This window comes from Octodon degus, unplaced genomic scaffold (genome assembly GCF_000260255.1).
Source record: "Octodon degus isolate 3935 unplaced genomic scaffold, OctDeg1.0 scaffold00002, whole genome shotgun sequence".
In the NCBI taxonomy this organism is placed as follows: Eukaryota; Metazoa; Chordata; class Mammalia; order Rodentia; family Octodontidae; genus Octodon; species Octodon degus.
The window spans coordinates 35,612,871-35,635,708 of record NW_004524578.1 but is presented as its reverse complement, the minus strand read 5'-3'; the positions used below and the strand labels follow the sequence as shown (position 1 = coordinate 35,635,708).

Here is a 22,838-nt window from a genome sequence, read left to right as displayed (position 1 = left end):
CTCCTCCTCCTCCTCCTCCTCCTCCTCCTTCTTCTTTCTTCTTTCTTCTTCCTGTATATAGTGCAGGGTCTACAGGGTCTCACTATGTAGATCAGACTTGTAGTGATTCTCCTGTTTTCAGCCTCCAAAGTGCTGGGATTACTGGAGCACACCATCATGCCTAGCCTAAGCAGACTCTTTAGTCCACTTAGGTATCAGGTTGGCCCTAAAAGTTTTCTTTTTTTTTTTTCTTTTTACTTTTTTTTGAGGGGGTGGTACTGGGGATTGAATTCAAGAACTTGCACTTGCCAGGCACGGGCTTATTCTATTGAGCTATCTCCCCAGCCCAACAGCTTCTTTTTTATACTCTATATACCAGGCTCTACAATCATGGAATGATGTAGTAATCACACACCCTTAATCCCAGCATCACACACACTATAGTACACAACCTCTGAGAAAGCCTCACCTGTGACTACATGAGGCTTTGTGGGGACATCTAGACACAAACCATAACAATAATTTTTGAAAACAAAATACTGGAATAAGTAACATTTCTTAGGGAAGGAAAATAAATTAGTGAAAGAGAAAAAGGATTAAATGTACTTAACATCTTTATTAATTTCTTAATTTGTCAACAGGTTTCATGCATAATTAACTTACATATACAGTCATCATCCTTAAAATACGTTTTGAAGAGGAGCAGAGGGAAAACTAAAAAAGAAATTGCTTTCTCCTTTGCCTATTTGGCTACAAATTTTCAAGGGAAATTTTTGGGGAAAAGTCTCTGCTCATTTTGGAGTCTTCCCTTGCCAGCAACTAATAAATCCATACAGTACAGTTGCCAAGGCAATGTCAAGACCTCGTAGACAGAGGAAGAGAATGTGGCATGCAGACAAGGGGATGATGAAAACAGATTAACAATGTGAGCATGGGGTGGGAGAAGTGGAAAAAATAAGATCGCATTTCCCTTTGCATCTGTTACTGTAAAGGATTTTCCTCCCCACCACCTTGTTCGAGAAAGTATGCTTTGCCTCCTAATTACGCCCTAACCTCTGCACCTCTGTATTAAGCCCTGTCAGAGTGGGTTCTGGTGCATTCTAGTAAGGCAAAGAAATTCTTCACTTGCTCATTTTTCTGTCATGTCTACTTGAAGCCTTAGATCCAAGCAGACCCTTCCAGATCATGATCACAAAGACAAATGCACCCCATACTCCTAAAGGTGCTCAAATATTTGCTGATAGAATAAATTTACACTTCTCGGATATAAGCAACCAGTGGTGAAATATTTGCTCATTTTTTCTAAGACCGTTGCTTCAGTTTTTAAGACCTCAATTTTTCTTTCTTCAACCCTTTGTCCTTTTCAGGAACAATCCTTGGATTTGCCCTCCGACCGTACAGAATGAGCTACCGGGAAGTCAAGTACTTCTCCTTTCCTGGGGAGCTTTTGATGAGGATGTTACAGATGTTGGTCCTACCACTTATCATTTCCAGTCTTGTCACAGGTACCATATATGGTTTTTGATGGTTTTTAAAGTGTGCTTATTACAAAAGATTGCTTAGAAAAGCAAATGCTTTAGGTTTCTGCTGGATGCATGCTCTGTTCTAGCAAAAAAAAAAATAAATTTAAAAAGTCCCTTCAAAATGATGGAAAAAAGGCTTTAGTAATGCATGAATGATTATAACTCTCATATTTTACCAATCACAAGAGGAAATGGATTTAAACAGCCATGTAATCTGGTCTGCCTCACCATGAACGAGGTGCCTTGCTAGACACCACACGACCAGCCTTCCCTGACCGCAGCGATGTGGTTAACAACAGCGTACAACAGGTCTGTTTTCTCACCCTCTTATCCCACCCAGATAACATCTGGTTGGACAGCCTATTAGCTATTGATGCAAGAATGCTTGTTCTCAGAGCCACCAGGACTTGAGCGGGAGCCTTCTTGGAAGCCTCATCAAGAGGTAATGCCCACGACACACTCACCAACTCTGCTGCCACCAACACTTTCTCTTTTCCTGGTGTACCCGCATGATTTCATTTCCTCCTTCAGTCGCCCCACACCCTTGTTACCTTTCACACTGGTGGGAGAATGGGGAGGGGGTGGGAGATTTCTCTGATAGCTATTTTGTCCACTGACACTTGGATTTTTAACCAGTAGAAGTGCAGGATAGGATTCTATTTTGTATGATTCTGCAATAACAGTCTACTACTGCGTGGAAACAGGTTTAAAAGGTCATTTGACTATGTGGTTGAAAAATACACATGGAACCAAGAAGCTGTAGAAAAATATTACTGTCCTTCCTACCCACTCTTCTCTTTCCCCACAGCACATCTCTGACTTGGAGAAGGAATTTCCATAGACACTGACCCAGCAAGATGGTTTCTGGGTTTGTAGCTAAAGCCCAGAACTCAGGTATTACCAATGACCCTGTCCTCTTTTCCCCACAGCTCACTGTCTTCTCCTAGGCAGACCACATCACCTCCATGTGAGCTGTCTCTGAACATCTTCCCCTCTCTTGCCCAGGAGTTCTCAAAGATGCTTATGGTTTATAGCTCTCAAGAGCTCTGTGACATGAGAACTTTGTAGGACAATTTAAAGGTCATGTGCAGCATTTCATGCTATTACTTAGTTAAATTTTTCCACAATGCCTTGAAGATCTCTGCTAGCTTCCACTTGCCCAAGGCCTTAAAGAAGTAATTACATGTATATAATCTTGAAATGAAGAACGAGTTGCTCGTAAATGTAGAAAATCGTTGATCGGGGGTGCTTGTTTGTGAAAGTAGGCTGGTCCATTGCTGACTAGAAATAATCCTAGTCATTACAATCCTGGTCACAGAAGCTGTACTAAATGCTGATATGAGGGCACACTTCTCACTTTTCTTGGAAACAAATTCTTTGCAAAAAATCATTTATAGGTCAGAACTCCAACATTTTATTTAGAAGAACATTGAATCCCTCTTTATCATCCCTAATGGCAAACCATCTTAACTGAGATCTGAAGTTTTTCCTGGACACAATCTAAGGGATCTTGAATTCCTTAATGCTCTTTCTTCTAGAATGAAATTAGTATTTAGAGATTTCTTGTTTCTCTTAATTTTTCCATGGGTCCATGGTGTTTCTTTTTAAAAGAGGAAAGCCTCTATGTGATATAATTAGAAAATAAATGGTACTTCCCGTGAGTGGCATGGTAGTGGACATGCACCCTGAAGTGGAATTGCATGGTGTTTATAATACTTAATAATCAATTTTATTGAAAGAATAAAGTACTTGGTTGAGCAATTTTACAGAAAAAAACACACCACCGTCCAATCGCTTTGTATGGATAAAAAAATTTTGGTCAAAGTTTGGAGAAATTATCATATGTATAATATTATTATTAAAGAGAAAGGAATTTGAAGGTGCAAGCAACCAATACACAATGAATTTGTATAATGTAACCTAATTGCAAGCTGAGGGTACTTCCACACAAACAGTCAAGAGAGTCTTAGATTTTATTCAGAACTGAATTAAGACAAGGAACTCCAGGGGCATAATTTAGCTTTGTCAAAGATCTTTTTAAGGTGTTCCTCTCAAAGGACTAATTACTAAAGTGTAGTAATTCAGATACTGTGATCAGTTAGCATGAATGATTGATTCAGTAAGAATTTCCTTCATGGTTTTGAGTACAGTCAATCTAAACCAGAGGGAGGTTATGACCCAGTAAGAACGGGGAGGGGGAAGCTTTTGCAGATTACATAGGCCTTGAAGTAGCTCTGCATGTACTGAGAGATGGAACTGAGGAACATGTTGCCTAGGGAGGAAAAAAGTGAGGCTCTATCATTCTGAAATGAAGAAGCAATCTTAAAAGCTTCTAGCTGTCAAGGGGGTGACACGCATCAGTGACGTTGCCCTTTCAGGCTCCTTTTTGTTTTCCTACTTTGATAGAGTCATGGATACAGAGAAATATTTCTCTTTCACAGGAGAAGGAGCAGAGACAAGAGTGATGATAAGTGAGAAGTGATTGCAGTGCAGAATAATATGGACAAAGGGGAGGCAAGGAGACTATTGGGACCTGAAAAGTATAAGGCTAATCAGCTCCAGTTGTTGCCAGGTACCAACAAGAGCCAAACATTCCCATTTTCTTTTAAGAGAACTTAGTTATCCAAGTTTTTAAGAGGTCTTTCATAATTTTAAATATTGATGCAACTTACAACACAAAACACTGTCAACCAAGCAAAGAATATCCATTCATCCAGTTCCAACCCTTGGGGTCTCAATAAGGCAAATGAAATTGGGATGTTGGTATTAAATTATGAGAAACACACTGTTAAACTTGTGTATCCATCGAGCTGTCTCTGAGCTTCTTATATTGCCTGACTCAACCATCAGCAGATTCTTGCTAAAGCTTAATTCATAATGGTAGAATGAGCTACTGAACACCATGTTATTGTTGGCTAAACAAATAGCTATGGTGAAGGCTCTCTTCTCCATCTTCTGGGTGTGACACATTGTGTGGCATGACTGCTGGGTTTTCTGAACCTAAGAAGAACATCATAATAAGAACTCGTAGGCCACAGTCCCACAGAAATTGTTTCCCAGTGGGAAAATGCTTCATAGATTTAGTGCTTCCTAAATTCAAATGCCCTATAGCTTGTGCAGTAGAAAATTAAATTGCATTGAAATCTGTATTCCATTTTGTTTTGGAAGATTCTAGGGAACATGCTATATATTTAATGTACCAAAGTAATATTTAGGGGTTTTTTGTTTGCTTCTTTGTTTTAAGTGTAATTTTGCAGTTTGGGAAGTTGTTGTTGCTTCTTGTTTTGCTCTGCATTAAGGTTATGTTTGTTGATTTTTTTTTTTTTTTTTTGTGGTGCTAGTGCATGGTGGGCAATTGTTCTACCACTAAGTTTCATCTACTGCCCTGGAAGTCACACTTAAACTATAAAATACAAGTTAGATTTCTGTACTTGAAACATGGTGTTTGTAAATTAGGGCTCTAAAGTCCCTAAAAGCTTAGTTCCTCTTGTCCTGAATTGAAATTCCAATCTTTCCAAACATCCCTGGTGTATTAGCATTCCAGAAGCTGCCAGCAAGAAGCTGGGAGAAAGCCTAATGGCTACATGTGTACTCAAGTATCTATTTTTTTAAACAAGAAGAATGTGTCTATGCCAACACATCACACAATAAAACAGGGGGTTGGCACCAATTTTTATTGATTTTGTCAGGATCGTAAGCCAGCTAGCTATTTCATGCCAGAAATATGAGTTGGTTTGGATGGGTCAGCATGGTGTAAATTCACTGGATAAAAATCAAACACATATCTGCTTTTCCATGTGGACATAACTATTGCCTTTTCCTTAGTTCTGAATTTTCTTAGAAAACCAGAGCTTTTTCTCATTCTAAATGAGCATTTCTCACAATAGCTAACCACAGAAGAAATCTTTGGTGTTTGCATAGTTTTCTGGGAGTACTTTCTGCAGATAGCCTGAGTGGAGTGGGGTATGCTGTTGGTAAAAGAGATAAGAGAGAAAGCTCTCTCTTCAGTTACAGCAAAGGCCACAGCAGTGGCACACTGGAGCTAAGCTCTTAAAATGAAGGACATTCACCTTATAGCATTCATTCATTCCTTCATTTATGCACAGTCGTTCACTGTGTCCAACATTGAGTTAGACACGGGCTACCTGAGTAAATAGTCTCCAAGTGTACATTGGGTGAAAAGAGGGAACTCTCTCAAATTCTTTCATGAATAGCCTACATGTAAGCAAACTCCCATTTGGATATTACTGGTTCTCTGCGCTGTCACCAAGAGAGAACTTGAATGATTTTTAAGAACAGGATTCCAACTCTGATTTTCAGAGTCTGGCATCTCCTTCCCAAAATCAGCTTACCAAATGTTTTCCAGTGTGGCTATTATCTCTCTATCACTTACTTAAAATTTTATTTCAATGGACTTGCTTTTCCTAGGATACTTCAAGTCACTACCCAAAATGGATTCCTTTTGAAGGATAATATTACAGAATTCTGAATTGACACAGTTGCCTGAGAGAGGCTCAGAGAGCCTGAGACCGCCCATTCTGGTTTAAAAAGAAGAGGGATGGTTAGCCGTGCTCACAAAGCATTGAAAACACATGAACACTGAAGACTTCACCTGCCCTGTGACCCAAAGAATTGAAAAGGCTGACTTTCTTATTTATTCTATGATTTAATATATAAGTTGAGGAAGAGTTTCTGTACCACCAGAACCACTGTATTTACCCCACAGTGGAAAACACTGATGCAATCTAACCATTCCTATAGTTTCTCTTCCAAATGGTTATCTACCTTTGACCTGAACATTTCCAAAAGAAAGAGGTCTTTAGAACTCATTTGTTTTTGGAAAACTAACGCTTATTTTTAGTATCAAAATTAAAACATCCGGGCATTGTGATGCATTCCTGTAATCCCAGCACTCAGGAGGCTGAAGTAGGAGGATTTCTGGAAGTTCAAGGCCAACCTGGCCTACAAAGTGAATTCAAGGCCAGCCTGAACTGCATAATGAAACTCTGACTGAAAAAGACAAAATAAATGAATAAATAAACAAATAAGAATTAAAAATTAGAAAAATAAACTCCTGCTTGCTGGTAATCTTGTCAGGGGACAAGTTCTGTGATGTGTTCAATATTTAAGCAGCTTCCTTTCAAATCTAGAGGCAAATGGACTTAGTGCAATGTGAGACTTGATGGCAGTTGAAGCCAGTGAAGCTGCAATGTCCGGCAAAGGGCTTTGTCACTTCAGACAACAATGAGACTACAGCAGTACCCTAGTACCCATTGGTAATTGGCTTCAGGAGGTCTCATGAGTAACAAACATTGTTTGGGCTAGAAAGAGTACCTTGTCACAAGGCATTGATCAGTGAAGCTCTAGCACGTGTGTTAAGTACCAAAGGATGAGTACCACAACACGTTCCTGTCAGAATGCACTGAGTACCATGTTCCACAAGGTTCAGAGCAATCCAGCACTAAGATGCGACTCAAAAAGCAGCAAATGTTGTGCTTCAGATATGCCCTTTGGCTCCAGAGAAACACGACACGAGCAAACTGAAGTCTTTGTCATTTCGTTTAACGCAAGAGGTCGAAAATAAACAGATAGGGCCCGGGGAGATGGCTCAGTAGCATAAGTGCTTGACTGACAAACGCAAGGATCTGAGTTCAATCCCCGGTTCCGCCAAAAAAAAAAAAAAAGAAAGAAAAAGAAAAAAGAAAAGAAAAGATACAGATAATTCTTAACTATTGAGCTTGTGGAAAGTTTGTTAAGGCCTTGCAGAAATGGGAGCCAAAATCCCTTAAGAGAAATTTAATACTATAAGGGGCTGGAGAAATGGCTTGGTGGAATAAGTGCTTCCCTGGCAAGCGCAAGTGCCTGAGTTCAATCCCTGGTTCCGCCAATAAATAAAAAAGAAAGAGAGAGAGAAATTTAATATTATCTTTTTAAATTTATTTTAAAGACAACAGAAAAATAATGGATAAAACATTAGAAATGAACCACAATTTAAAAAAAAAACTAAGATAGGTATTCAGTAGTGGTGATATCGCACGTTGCTATTTTCAATGTCATTGGTCAAATTACGGACATAAGCATATAACTTGGTCAAAGTAAAGCATGTATTAACTGCTTCCTTCAAAAACCTGATAGAAACTATTAGCACAATCATCTTAGCTATCCTGCATATATATATACATAATTTCCCCCTTCATTTTTTTTTGTCATGAGGGAAAGGAGAAAAGATAGGAAAATTTGGTATTTTAAACTCTTTGTTGTTAAGGCTCTGAAATGTGCCAAAGGCCAATTTAAATATTCTAGGCACTTAAGAACAAGAGGGGACAGTGATATAGCTCAGTGGACTAAAGCACCTGCTTAGGCAAACTCAGGGACCATGGTTCAATCCCCAGCACCACATGCCATGCCAGCCCCGCGCCCTGGGCAATCTGAACTGGCCAGAGTCCAGGCTTAGTGACAAAAGCCTATAATCCCAGTGCTAGGGAGGCTGAAAGCAAGAGCATCACCATGAGTCCAAGCTGCATAGTGAGACCATGCAGGAACCAAATACATTAAAAAATCAAAAATAAAATAAAAATAAAAAACGAAAATTTAAGGACTGTTGATGTCCCCTCTATGCACTTATTGTTCTAAAATGAACAGCATCTATCTTGGAAAGGAAAGAGTTTCTTTTGGCTTCCTTTCTATTCTCTGTAACATGGAGGTGACAATAACACCAGCATCGTGGGTTTAGCGTGAGGATGTATTCCTTGCACATAGCATGTACTCATTTAGTGGTAGCATAGGCAGTCAGAGTCATAGCAGCAGTCATAGCAAACTGACCTCAGGCAGTTTTCATCATACAAATGAAAATTCAAAAGCAAGATTTCTGCAATTGATTACTTTTAATTAATTAATTAATTAATTCCTGTAATTAATTAAAGATCCTAAGTCCATTTGTCTGTGATCATGGCTACAACCAGTTTCTTACACAGGTAAATTAAAGAAATAATAAAGTTAATCCAGTAATAACAGAGAATCAGAATTCCTTCCTTGCCACCAGAGGGGCTTGGTTTCTGCCCTGCAGCATGGAATCCAGTTTCCTTTATCACAGCTGCATCATTCTAAATATTATCATTGGTGGTGCAACTGCCCAGTCTTCTCTGAGAAGCTCAGCCCCAGTGTGGGGCACCCTGAATTCCATGGGGCAGTGAATTCCACACGCTGCTGACACCTGTGGATAGAGCCTTTCCAGCTTCGGGAAACTGAAAGCAAACTGACTCTCTGTCTCAGTACCCAGGGGCACCTCAGATCTCTAAAGAAGCTTCAGCCTCCACTGTGATCTCTCAGATGCTGCTCACTCAGTAGCAAGGGTGGCTGTGCCGTGCCTGGCTGTGCTGCAGGATGTGGGGGGAGAACCGATCTGTGGAGTGTGGCAATCCCCTGGCTTTTTATAGAGAGTACCAAAGAAATCTTGAGGAATATGTGATTTTTGCCCTCTAAGCTCCATCCCCAGCATAAAATGATTTTTTCTCTTGTTTTTGGGTTTGGGGGAGGTAGACAAAGTCATGTGTACCTAATCATCCTAGAAAAGGCCCGTGCTTCTATTACAGACAGCATCACACAGCAAGCCAGGTATGCTTCTAGGGCCTAAGGACACTCAAGTAATAAAAAAAATGAAATTCCTGTCCTCAGGGAGTTGATAATCTGGTCTGTGGAGACTGACTTATAATTTTACTACCCAGGGTAACACCAACAAGAAATACAGTGTTAGCAGGGAAGCCAGCGGGAGAAAGGAACAGTCCAGCTGTTGCTCATGCCCTGCATCTCCAATATTCTGGTTCCCATGCCAGAAAAGCAGGGAAAAGGTAGCTTTTTGCTTGTTTATTATTTTGTCCTAATATCTGAGTTTTTCACCATTAAATGTGATAAGAACTAGAGATAGATCCTTTGAGTTTCTCAGAAAAAGCCACCATGGGGATTGTCCTCCCAGAGGGGAAGTTAGAAAGAAGAACAGCTTTGATGAGTGTGGCAACCACGGAAACCATCCCTTTCAGAGATAGCTTCCACAAAAGTGCTTTAGGAAGGATGTAAGAGTAATATCATGCTTCCTTCCACCCAGCACAGGACTCCCCACTCGGCACCCTTGAAGGTGGCCATCCTGCTCTGTCTGGTCATTCCATACTTACATGGTTTTGAATGTAGAGCCAAATTCTGTCTTTTGTGAGGTCAACCAGTTGGCCATAATTGTGCCATATGGAATAGGAAGAGAGGACACTTATTCAAATGATGTTAGCAGAGAACCTGGTGTCTCCTGGGCACCTGAGCACTAGCTAGGTCCCCATGCTACTTGGCCATCCTGGGCACCTCCCACACCCTACCTTGTTCCTCAAACTGCTCCTGGCCCTCCAGGTCCCCTGTGACATAGGCAGGACAGTACTGAGAACTCAGTCCTCCATTAACATGACTGTTACTGACTGCACCAAACTAGGTAATTGCATGTTTGTGGGAAGATTTTTGTGGTAAAAATGGAAGTTTTCAGGTGAAAGCTCCGAAGTCCCATGCTCAAGGCTTAGTGTGAGATATGGCTTTCCAAAGGCTTGGACTTGTACAAGTTAGAAGCATTCATCTGTAGATTTCAACACTTTCAATTTGGTCTAGAATTTGGGTCAGTTCTGCTTTGGAAGAATTTCTTAAGTTTATTTTTAGTAAATAGAAATTTTAAAGCCTTCTTTCATCTCTAAGAAAAATAAAACACTTCCCCTTAACCACCAACATGATTATCTCCTTCAGATCACTGTGGGCAGAGTTGAGAATAAATGCTTTCCTGCTCTTGAGACAACCATGATTTCCAGAAGGAGGAAGGGATGAATTCCCACATGGAACTTTGTGCTCAAGGATGGAGGAGGGTGGGGGTTGGGAGTGGACATATTTCTGAAGTGAGGCACCATCTCACTCACATGTAGCATTCATTGGAGAGGACAAACTTTCCCAGTGATCCGTCATGCTACCTGGAGGCAGCACCAGAATCACTTTTGCCTAACAATTCTTCAGTCAGCTGGTCTGAAGAGGGGTGTGGGAATCAGTATTTCTTTATAGTTCCCTTGATCATTCCAACAGTGCACCCAGGGTTGGAAATTACCACTCTTCAGTTTGCCTACCATTGCTTCATTTTCTGTTGCCACCCTGGAACCAAGGTGCCAGGTGTCACTGTTACTTCAGGCCCAAATAGTTCAGCTAAACCCTCTGGCAGTGAGCTTTCTGGGGCTCTGCCCAGGCTCCTCCTCAGGGGTGCTCCTAGAGACAGAGGTTCCTTTTCATCTTGCAGCTAATCACTGTAGTGTGCTTTGCTATTAACTTATCTGTCATCCTCACAAAGGCCTCTTGCGGGTGCCATGTGTGTCACTGGCATATTCTTTGTACTGCTCAGAGACTGAATTCTTAACATAGCCTTATAGGACCCTTTCCAGCCCTCTGCTTCCTCCCAGGTTCTGGTGCTCTCAGCACTTCATTCTTCCCCCTACCGTGCATTTGCCTCTTGACTGCAACCTCTTCCCCAGCCTGCTCCATCCCAGTCCTTTAACTCCTTCAGGGTCCAGCTTGGCCCATCCTTCTGTAAGCCATTTCTGCTATTTGCAACGGTCAGCAAGGATCCCTTCCCCAGAAACATGTTTCTGTGTGTTGTCATCACACACAGCGAATGTCTTTTCCTTCAACCACATTAAAAAGGCTTCCCTTGGGAACATGTCTTCTGTGTTTTGTGGCACCTAGAGCCTGCTAGCATGCCATTTTACTGCATATTTTAATTATAAAAATCATATACAGTGTATTAAAAATGGCACCCACTTGTGTGCATCAAGTGAAGAATAAAATGCTACCATAGAGAGTATACAGAGATGGCCACAGTCTACCGTGCGAATCCCATTGGACATTTTGATAGCACGTAGGCACCCAGATCAGACCAGTTGAGTTCAAAATCCAGATGTGAATGGCACATACCTGTAATCTCTGCACCAGAGAGGCTAAGGCAGGAGTATCACCACTAACTTGAGGCTAAGATTTGGCTATCACAAATTGTGCTGCTATACACATAGGTACACATATATCACTATGATATGACATTTTCAGTTCCTCCGGGAAAATTCCCAGGAGGAGGATAGCTGGCTTGAAGGGGATTTCCAGTCCTAGTTTTTTAAGGAGTCTCCTGACTGATTTCCATAATGGTTGCACCAGTCTATATTCCCACCAGCAGTGGAGAAAGGTTTCTTTTTTCCCCCCAGCCTCTCCAACATTTGTTGTTTGGTGGTTTCGTTATGATAGCCATTCTTTCTGGGGTGAGATGGTATCTCAGGGTTGTTTTAATTTTCATTTCACGGATGGCTAGTGATGTGGAGCATTTTTTCATATATTTATTCGTTTCTTTAATTTCATCCTCTGAGAAGTGTGTGTTCATCTCGGTGCCCAGCCAATCTGTGCTACATAGTGAATTCGAGGCTAGCCTGAACTACACAGACCAGTTACTTTGATTTCTCTATGTCAGAATTCATTTGCAAAATGGGGATTAAAAATAATATCAACTTCATTGCATTGTTGTAAATATCCACGTTGTTAAGATCCTATGAGGCTGTGCAAACATTGCATGACACACAGTAGCTACTAGAAAATATGGGCTGTTAATCTTTCACACTTTTTATAAGCTTACATGCAAATTATTATTTTGTTCACAAAAAAAATTATTTGTATTCTGCAGTATCCTTTATTTGGTTAAAAAAATATTTTGTGGCTATTGTACTCTATTAGTAAATGCAAATACATCTCAGCACTGAATGGTTGGACTTTCTCCAATATTCTTTGAACAATATTATCCAATAAATTTCATTATTTTCATATTTATGTTCAATTTCTGAGTTATTATTTACTAAAGCCAAATTGTTCAAATACCAAGTATGCTGTAAATTTATTTAATATCAGAATGGTTCTAATCTGTGCTTTGGATGCAATGCTCTTAAGAGCATTTGTCTTAAGAGCTGAACTTTTAACATTTGAAAGCTAACTTCCTGAGAGCACATCACATTTTCCCAAATTAAAAGACAGTAATTCACCCCAAAAACAATCTTAAAATTAGCATAGCTAAGTTACACATTACTTAAGAAAAAAATAGAAGTATTAGTATCTTCTACACTGGCATCTTGCCATAGTTTTTCACTTGAAAGTAGAATTTTAGTCTTACCTTTACTCTGTACTTCATCTGAAAGCATTTCTTTAGTGTAAACCCTAAAGACACTTTTACAGCAAGACCTCGGCATAGTAACTCTCAAGCTAAAAATTTGTAACATCCTTACAGGTACAATTAGAAAATGTTTACATATTGAACTACATATGAAGTGGGCGTATTCAATGTGAGAAAATATGGTTCTTATGCAATGAACAAAACCACGAGCATGTGTTCATAAACATGATAAGCTATTGCATTTAAGCATGACTGATAGTCATATGGATAACCCGCTACTATTAAAGACTACTAGATTGGGCTGGAGAGATGGCTCAGTGGTCTAAAGCACCTACTTGGAACAAGCTTGGCAAAACACAGTGGACCGCGGTTCGATCCCCCAGCACCACATGCCAGCCAGCCCCGCCCCCTGGTGAGCTGAGCTGGCCACACACACACACACTAAGTAAATGTTAAAAAAAAAATTAAAAAAAAAAATAAAGACTACTAGATTATATTGGATTACTTTGCTGAATTCATGCACCTACAATATATGAATGGCAGTGGTACACCCATCTCTGACAAAAGTAAACAAAAAAGGAGGATATAAATGAAGGACCATTTTACAGTGAAAAAAATATATATCTGTATATACAAAATAGTTAGCATAGATATAGGGCTACTTTCTCTTAGTTCAATGAGAAGAAAGTTTTAAACTAATAGTGTTTAAACAAGATATCATGTCTGCATCTTGTACTATGAATAACTACTACGAAGACAACAATATGCAATGTATTAATTATTGTAACTGTCCTACAAACCTGTTTTGAACCTGTCTCATTGCTGTTTCTTTCTCAATAAAATTAATATAAAAGTGAAATTAAAGTGCAGAGCAAAAAAATAAAAAACAAAGATTTTAGCACATTTAAAAAATAAGCATGTCTGATAATTTCAAATTTTCTAATATCATTTGAATATAATAGTTCATAACTTCCAGCTCTTTCTATGAAAATTCAGAACAGGTAGTGGGTAAGAAAAGCTGAATAAAAATCTGTAGTGAAAAACCTTAAGATTATGAATTTAATCTATCAAGTTTAATCTGTTACCTCTTTCTCTGAACTGTGCACAAGGCAGCATTATTTGACTTTAGCAGAAAACCTGTGACTGCAACTTATAGAACACAGATGTTCTGTGGGAACTAACTTGAAGTCACTATGTAATTTCCCATTAAATAAACATCTGAACTTTAATTTAACCCCCAAGTAAGCCCAAGGGTCTGAAGTGCTATATACAACCAAGTAAGCACATTTTCCCTGACATGAAAGATACATTTGTTGCAAGGCATAGACCTTCCATGGCTTAGAATCCTACTTTTTGTCCCACTGACCACCAGATTCTCCTTGCTTCTTAGATGGCAAACACTTATTTTCCAATTGAAAATGTTCTTTTATTTATATGAAGTCCATAAAGGTATTTCTTGATATTGGTAGACCTAGGGTTGTCTTATTTGAAGATTGCACTTATTTTTAACTAGCCTACTGAGAAATCACTCACATTCATAGAATTTACTCACTTAAAATGTAGTTTAGTGGCTTTTAGCATATTTACAGATTGTCCAACCAAAATTAATCTTAGATTTTTATCCCTACACAAAGCAACTTTGCATTCTTAACCAGAGCTCCCCAAGTTCTCCACCTACCTAGTACTAAGACCACAGAAATACAGTACGTTCTGTCTCCATAGATCTACCTATTCCCGATGTTTCATATACATGCCATCATGAAGTACTTGATCCTTTGGGACTGACTTCCTCCACTTAACATAACATTTTCAGGGTTCACCTATGTTAGTACATGCAGTAATATTTCATTCTTTTTATGGCTAATATTCCATCACATGGACATGCTAAGGTTTACTTTTCCTTTCAGTAATTGGTGGACCTATGAACTATTCTAATTTTTGTTTTGTTTTGGATTTTGTTATAATAATTCTGGGAACATTTGTAGAAAGATACTTTCATTTCTCTTGGGAATGTATTTAGGAATAGAATGGCTTGGTCATGTAGCAATTCTTGATTCACGTTTTGAAGAATTGCCACAGTGGTTTTCAAAGTATCTGTACTATTTTATTTCCACCAGCAGAGTATGAGGATTCTAATGTTTCCATTTTCTTGCCAATACTTGTTATTATCATCATTTTGTTACTATATATTTGTCACAGTACGTATAAAGTATTATCTTATTGTGGTTTAATTTGCATTTTTCTGATGGCTAATGATATTGAATATCTTTTCATGTGCTACTGATTAATTTTATATTTCTGTGGAAGAATCTTTTTAGATCCTATGCCCATTTTTAATGCCTTTTTTTTTTTTTTTTTTTTTTGTGGTACTGGGGATCAAACTCGGAAACTTGCGCTTGCCAGGTAGGCACTTAGGCCACTGAGCTATCTCCCTGGCCCTATGCCCATTTTTAGTTGGCTTCTCTTTAATGAATTGTCATAGTTTTTCTATATTAAAAGTGTATTTTTAAAAATTCTAGACACTGGGTTATAAAGCAATTACTATGTCATAAGCCATGGAAGTAATCACTCTTGAAGAGAGTTCCTTGCTGCAGTTGATACTATAAATAAGCACTCTTAAATGCTTGTTAAAAAGTAGAGTTAAAACGGTGATGAAAATTTCTAGTTCTGTACTATTAGGTACTTTTGGAATAAAACTTTTGACTGTATTCAAAAAAGCAATTGAATGGCATTGTCTAGAATAGTGGAACTTAATTAAAAATACATTACATTTGTCGAGCATAGGAGAACTTTTGCTTTTATCTGCTAAATTTTGTGTTTTAGTTAAAATTTTGCAAAAATAAAATAAGTCATTTGGGGTGGTGGTACACACCTAAAATCTCCCAGCGCTTGGGAGGCTGAGGCAGGAGGATCACTATGAGTTCAAAAGCAGCCTGGGCTATATAATTGAGTTCAAGGCCAGCCTGCACTACATAGTGAGACTCTGACTCAAAAAACAAGCAAAAAGATAAATAGTTTGGGAATTAAAACTGTGCATCTCCTAGTTCAAACATAGTAAAATTCAAATTTTAAGTCTTTTGCTATCCTAAGATAACTGATAAAATTCTTTGAAATATAGATGTTAAACTCACCAGTTATGTAACATTTTATTGCAATAAAATGCAAGATGTGGTCTTTTCTTCAGTTTACATTGAAAAAAAAAAGTTTTAAAAAGTAAAGGCTTGGAGATGCATGCAAAGACCTGGGCCAATCTCCAGAATTGCAAAAATTAATAGTAATAATAGTAGTAGTAGTAATATACAAAAATGAGACCAGTTGCACAATCATTTGAATATATTTTACTGAATATATTTTACTTAAAATATATTATTTTAAAGGGGACACTCTAATTGGCTGTTTCTCCATCTGACCTACTTTCAGCTACAGCATTTTTGCAAAGCTTTCAAAACATACCATTGACTGCTTTGAGTTAGTTTCTCTTTGTTTTGGATTTTATTTCTTTCTTTCTTTTTTTTTTTTTTTTTACTGGAAAAAAAATGTATGTATTTAGAATTAGCCAGCTGGACTCAGTTTAGATGATCCCAATTTTGTTGGCAACACGCAATGCATCATAACTGGGAGCCAGCAGAACATGTGCCTTCTTCTCTCCATCAGGCCTGATTAGGGTATTGACTTTGGCCACATCGATGTCATAGAGCTTCTTCACAGCTTGTTTGATTTTGTGCTTATTGGCTTTGACATCCACAATGAACACGAGTGTGTTGTTGTCCTTGATCTTTTTCGTGGCTAACTCTGTGGCCAGGGGGAACTTGATGATGGCATAGTGGTCAAGCCTGTTTCTCCTGGGGGCGCTCTTCTGTGGGTATTTGAGCTGCCTCGGGAGCCGCAGTGTCTTGGGACAGTGGAAGAAGAATGACATTCGTATCTTCTTTTTGTGGCTGTGGATGCCTTTCATCATGGCCTTCTAGGCCTTCAAAGCTTCGGCTTTGGCTTCAGCTTTGGAGGGGGCAGGGGCTTCCTTCTTTACCTTCAAAGTCATCTTGGTAAAAAGGCCTGATTTTATTTTCTGAAATGTATCATTCTGAGTGATACATTTGGGATATCCAGAATGGGAATTCTTCAGGCAGCTAATAGGTGTCTGCCAGTCACATCTGGGGCTGCCCTAAAAGGAAGTTGGGTGGCAGGGTGGCAGGGAGGGAAGACACAGACTGCAGCAAGAGGACCTCTGAATTGCACAATCCAAATCCTCCAAAGAATATGGATGCTGAGACAGGAGGCAGCCCAGATCTCACTGGTATGAAGTGAATCAGGCTACCTGGCCTCCTCACTGTACAGCATGGTCTTGCTGCTACAAGCTCTGGTTAAGTCTTTTACAATAGTATTGGATAATATTTCCACTGTGATTTTTATTATGCATTATAATCCCAAATCAGTTATTTTCAATTCAGAAAAAAAGTAAATCTTTGTTTTCATATCTATACTTGAGCCTTTGCAAAGAGCCACCCTGAGGTTGCCAAGTCTAGCGGTACACTGTCTTTACTTGGGAAACTGAGGCAGGAGGTTGCCCTGAACTGAAGGCCAACCTACATGGTCAGTTCAAGGCCAGCCTAAAATACATAGTAAGACCCTGTCACAAAAAAAAAAAAAAAATGAAAAAAAAGAATAACCCTCAAATTGTATTCTTTTAGGACCCTCCACTTTGGAAAGCACCAGTAAGACCTCCAAGTCCTAAAATCTCCATCTTTAGGAAATGTTTTTCACTGACATTTTTTATATTTATATTTATTTATCTATTTATATATCTGTATTTTAGTACGGGATCTAGCGGGTCTACAGGGTCTATAGGGTCTCAGTACTAGATCAGACTTGTAGTGATCTGCCTGTGTTCAGCCTCCCAAGAGCTGGGATTACAGGGGCACTCCACCACACCCAGTCTCAATCGCTGTCTCAGTGCACCCCGGGGGTGGGGCTGGCACTGCATGACGGGGGTGGAACCCCAATTGTTGGGTCTGCCTAAGCAGGCACTTTGATCCACTGAGTTATTTGGCTGGCCCTGCCTTTTTTATTTTTAATTTTTTTAATCTTTCATTTATTTATTTGGTATAAGGTCTCATTATGCAGCTCAGACTCCTAGTGATCCTCCTGTTTTCAGCCTCCCTAGCACTGGGATTACAGATGTGCACCACCATGCCTGGACTAGGTGGCTGGCTCAGCAGGCCCAGGGGAGGGACCAGCATGGCATGTGATGCTGGGAATGGAGCCCTGCTCCCTGCACTTGCCTAAGCAGGTGCTTAGTCTGCTGAGCTATCTCCCCAACCCCTTTCACCATCTTTTAATCATGAATAAGGAAAGACCAGAGTGAAGCTGACCTGAAAGTTTTCCTAAACACGGCATTCTCAGTCACCTGAGCAGTTGTTTCAGTCTATCTTCCGTCTTAAGTTTTCAGGAGAAGCTGCAGAGAATTTACTTTCAATGGATGAGTCTGCTTATCACGATACACATTATTAAATTGTATTCCTGAGTACAACTAAGCTAACTTTTACACTTTGTTCAAGACTGTCTGCTTGCCATGGTTGGACAAAACCACACTCTGGTAGTGTGACAGCTTTGTTCATCAACCATGTGACTTGTTTTGGGCAGCTCAGGACCAGCGTGTCCTTCCAAGTGCAAGCCACGTGAAGGCAGGGATCCTGCCCTTGCTCCAATGGCGCCTGGTGGCCAAGCTCCTTGGCACACTTATGTCACACAAGCACAGGGTTTGTGAGAGTAGCCCTGTTGATAGTGATGAATTCCCTCCCTAGTAGAACACAGGATTATCCCCGAAGGAGACTGCATATGTGGTCTCGCAGGCCACCATGTGGTTCGTAAAACCGATTTTTTTTTTCTTTCAACAATACCCACAAAAATATCTCAAGGGACAGATCTGAGAGAAAGAGTACTTGAGATTTTTCAGGTATGTCATTCCTGCCTCAAACTAGAAAGAGCATGATATGCAGGAGACAGAATGGGTGGCAAGAATTTTAAAGTATGCAGTGGCCTGGGGATGTAGCTCAGTGGTAGGAGTGCTTGCCTAGCATGCAAAAGCCCTGAGTTCAATCCCTTGTAACACAAAATAACAACAACAACAATAATTATGTATGTAGCACTCACCCTACGTTAACTTAACTATTGGGTATGAATCAACTTCGAAAGATTGGAACCAGCTTCATATTTCTAATTGGCAACATCTCTCTTCCAAAGTCCAATGTCATGGGCCAAGCTATATCTATTCTAATGAATGCAGGTCTCCTATGATACATTGTTACGAATTACATTTTCTTTAATTATACTATTGGAAATATATAGGCATTTGTTGTTGTTTGTTTTGTTTTGTTCTGTTTTCATTTCAAATAATAGTCTACTTTGACCATTTTCCTCTTAAAATACTCCTTGATTACTACAAGTTGTCAACAAACACTCACTCTTGACCTATTTCTATTTTCAGCTACATACCATCTGTAATGCAGTCTAGGAAGAAGTGAATGAAGTAATTTAATTGTTTCCAATGTATTAAAGAAAACATTAGCTGCCATGAGTGGTGTAAAGCGTATTTGATCCTTCCAAATAAATGTTTTTACTTTTTATGTTTAATCAAGATACACTTAAATTCAAATTTTTTTGTTAGGAGAATATTTTCATTGGCATTCAAAACAAATGATTCCAAATATTGTTCAGTTAAAAGAAGAGGAGGGAAGAGAGACACCAAATTTATCAATATAAATTGAATCAATTTTACTTTGCCACATTTCTACCGTTCTACCTATCAGTTTACTTATACTGAAGAATACTTATAAAAGATAAGATAGAATCAGTGATTCTTCCATGGATGGAATTTTTTTTCAGCATCAAATTTTGGTCAGAAATTGACTGAAGACATTTTCTTATAGGAATTTTTGTTTTGTTTTATTTTGTTTTGCTGGTGGTACCAGGGATTGAACTTGGGACCTTGTGCTTGCCAGGCAGGCACTTATGCCACTGAGCTATCTCCCTGGCCTGATGTTTTCTTAATGTACATCCAGAATCTGAGACCAGCATATTTTATTCTAGAGCTGTAATCAGTTTTTAGATTTATTTGTCTTTTCTTTTTTTAATGTGTTTTGTACAGGGTCTCTCTATGCAGATTGGGCTTATAGAGACCCTCCTGTTTTTAGCCTCCCCAGTGCTGGGATTATAGGGGTGCGGCACCATGCCCAGTCTCAATGCTCCTGGGGGTGGGTCCAGCACGGCAAGCAGTGCTGGGGTCGAACCCCTGTGCTTCCCTAAGCAGGGCTTAGTCCACTGAGCTATTTTGCCAGCCCTGAAATCATTTTTTTTTTCATTTCTTTTAGAAAAGGCGGCATTTGCCACAACTATTAGGCTTTAGATCAGTTTATTGCATCATAACTTAGTGTAGTAACTTCACAGCTTTTTTGTTTCTTGTTTTTAATTTGCCCTAGCATTTATTTGGAGGAGGCTGAAAATCAGCTGTAAATTTGCAGTAAGTATTTTATAGTCCTATTATTATATAGTCCCATTATTTTTTATAGAATTAGAGAGTTAGAAGTTCTTCGGGTCATCACTTGGATAGTTAACTTTATTAAAACATTAATTACTATTTAGTTTGTACTTTTTCTTTTTCTTTTCATGGAGGCCAACTACACAGATGTGCAAGAAATAGTTTTATTCTTCTATCTTTTCATTTTCGTTTTGTTTTGATTTTGTTTTGCTGATACTGGAGACTGAATCCAGGACCTTCTCAATGAGCTACATCCTGGGTCTTTTTTAAATTATTATTAGAAGACAGAGTCTTTCTAAGTGAGTACTAAGCTGTGCATGCCAGGCCCAAACTTGTGATTCTCCTGTCTCAGACTCCCAGAGTGCTGGGATTATAGACTTGTAGCACCATGTCCTGAGAAGTTTTTCTTTGTTCTTTTAATTCATCATGTTCATTTTGAAAGGGAAAGCAGTTAGTTACTCTGTTTAGTTCTTACCAGCAGTGAGGGCATTCTTCACCCTGTGACTTGCTTTTGTAGGCCCAGTGCCAGTGCCCTCTCCAAGAGCAGGCTACAAGAAGGCAGAGATTCCAAAGTCTCAATGTAGGATCTTTTCAAGAAAATTTGAGAGCTGCATCAAGGGACCATTTCACTAATGATCAATAGTAAAAAGTTTGCCCTGTAACTAGTGAGACCTTGATACAACCCTGTGGGCATTGAAACCACACCCCATACTCCTCTGGATGGTTTAAGAGCTTGGATTTTACAACCTTTAGTTGCCCTTGGAAGGTATTTATAGGTTTGGTGAATTTTCCTCATAACTACAGTGTGTAAATCAACCTCCAGCCTTCTTATGACACTGAGGTATCGGTGTCAATTTCCATACCTATGGATTCTCTGCATCCACATTTAAAGCGTGCAGCCTCACTGACAGTGAAATTAGGAAGTTTTCAGTCATGAACAGGCCCAGAGTGTGCCTGGTTTATAGGGTTAATAATTCTTGCTGTTTTTCTCTTCAACCACATATACTGAAAAGACTCTTTCAGGGAAAGTGTAGGACTTTGATCTCTCATGACCTTTGCTGCATTAATAGCTTAGATTCAAATGTTACTAAGATTTCAGTAGAACAAAATACAAGAATAAAAAATTTAAGAATACCACTACAAATATATACTTTAATACTACACACAATGAGCATTCTTGGCTGCACAATGCAGTTATTATATTCTTTATGTATGCTTAATTGTGCCCTAAATGGATGGATTTATCTGGTTGGCTCATTGGTAAGAGATTATCTGAAAATTTCATTGTCTCCATCTCCCAAAACATGGACCACTGAGGTAAATTCCTACTACTAGGATTCCCGAAGAAGACTACCATTGTATCTTCTGTTGGTTGATTTGTTCAAGATGGAAAAATGGCAGCCGCAATCTACGGTGCAGTTATGGCCAAGTCCAAGAGCCACACCATGTACAACCAGTCCTAAAAGTGGCACAGAAATGGCATCAAGAAACCTCAGTCACAAAGATACAAATCTCTGAAGGGGGTGGATCCCAAGTTCCTTAGGAACATGCGTTTTGCCAAGAAGCACAACATGAAGGGCTTCAAGAAGATGCAAGCAAACAATGTCAAGGCCACGAGTGCACATGCTGAGGCTATTAAGGCCCTCATCATGCCCAAGGAGGTCAAGATCATCCCAAAAGGAGTAAACTGCAGGCTTGTTCAACTTGCCTATATTGCCCACCCCAGGCTTGGGAAGCGTATCTGTGCCCACATTGCCAAGGGTCGCAGGGCTTGCCGGCCAAAGGCCCAGGCTCCAGCCAAGGCCCAGGCTCCAGCTTCTGCTCCAGCCAAGGCCCAGGCTCCAGCTCCTGCTGCAGCCAAGGCCCAGGCTCCAGCTTCTGCTCCAGCCAAGGAACCCAAAGGTGCCTAGGCCCCCATGAAGGCTCCACAGTAAAAAGCCTCTTTCCTGCTGATGTAAAAACAGAAGGACTGGTGTGACCCTTGGAGTGCCATCTGGTGTCGTCCTGTGCTCTTTGTATGAATAAACCTGAGGCAGGAAAAAAAAGATGGAAAAATGATATAAAGAGCAGGTCTGCAGGCTCATGCAACTGGCATTTTTTCTGTTAAAAAGAAAGCTATTTCTTTTTTAGGAGATCCATCCCAACAGATTGGTTCTAAAACAATTCATGACTGTTGAAAGGGCAAGGTATTATTCTCAAGAAAAGAAAAACCTGTATCAGTGAGTTCTCAAAAATATTGCAGTCATAATGTACTTAAGGGATTCTTTTTATTTAAAGATTTACTTATTTGGTACAGGGTCTCACTACACAGCTCAGACTCATAATGATCTTCCTGTCTTAGCCTTCTCAGTGCTGGGATTACAGATGTGGGCCACTATGCAGGATTTCAATGACCAGCACAAAATGCAGTACCAGTGATTGAACTCCAGTCCTTGTGCTTGCCAGGCGGTGCTTAGACTACCAAGCTGTCTCACTGACCCAAGGGATTATTTTTTTAAATCATTCTTCAATGGTTAATAGCAATTAATGCAGCCCCTTGTTTTATTTTTCTTGGTGGTGTAGAGGGGACAGATGGAACTATGTAAATTTAAAT

At 39.5% G+C, this 22,838-nt stretch overlaps 1 protein-coding gene and 1 pseudogene across 3 annotated transcripts in view; both read left to right on the top strand.

Annotated features, from left to right (window-relative positions):
- The window catches only part of Slc1a3 (solute carrier family 1 member 3), an 85,131-nt gene that overhangs the window by 23,947 nt on the left and 38,346 nt on the right, over positions 1-22,838 (top strand). For 2 of the 3 annotated variants that reach the window (XM_004623433.2, XM_023711973.1), the window contains exon 3: positions 1,347-1,484. In XM_004623433.2, the coding sequence (XP_004623490.1) occupies positions 1,347-1,484 (138 nt within the window). Of the gene's footprint in view, positions 1-1,346; positions 1,485-1,906; positions 1,945-22,838 lie in introns of those variants that run through there. The other variant, XM_023711974.1, reaches the window with a different exon arrangement.
- Positions 21,667-22,179, top strand: LOC105741681 (annotated as a pseudogene).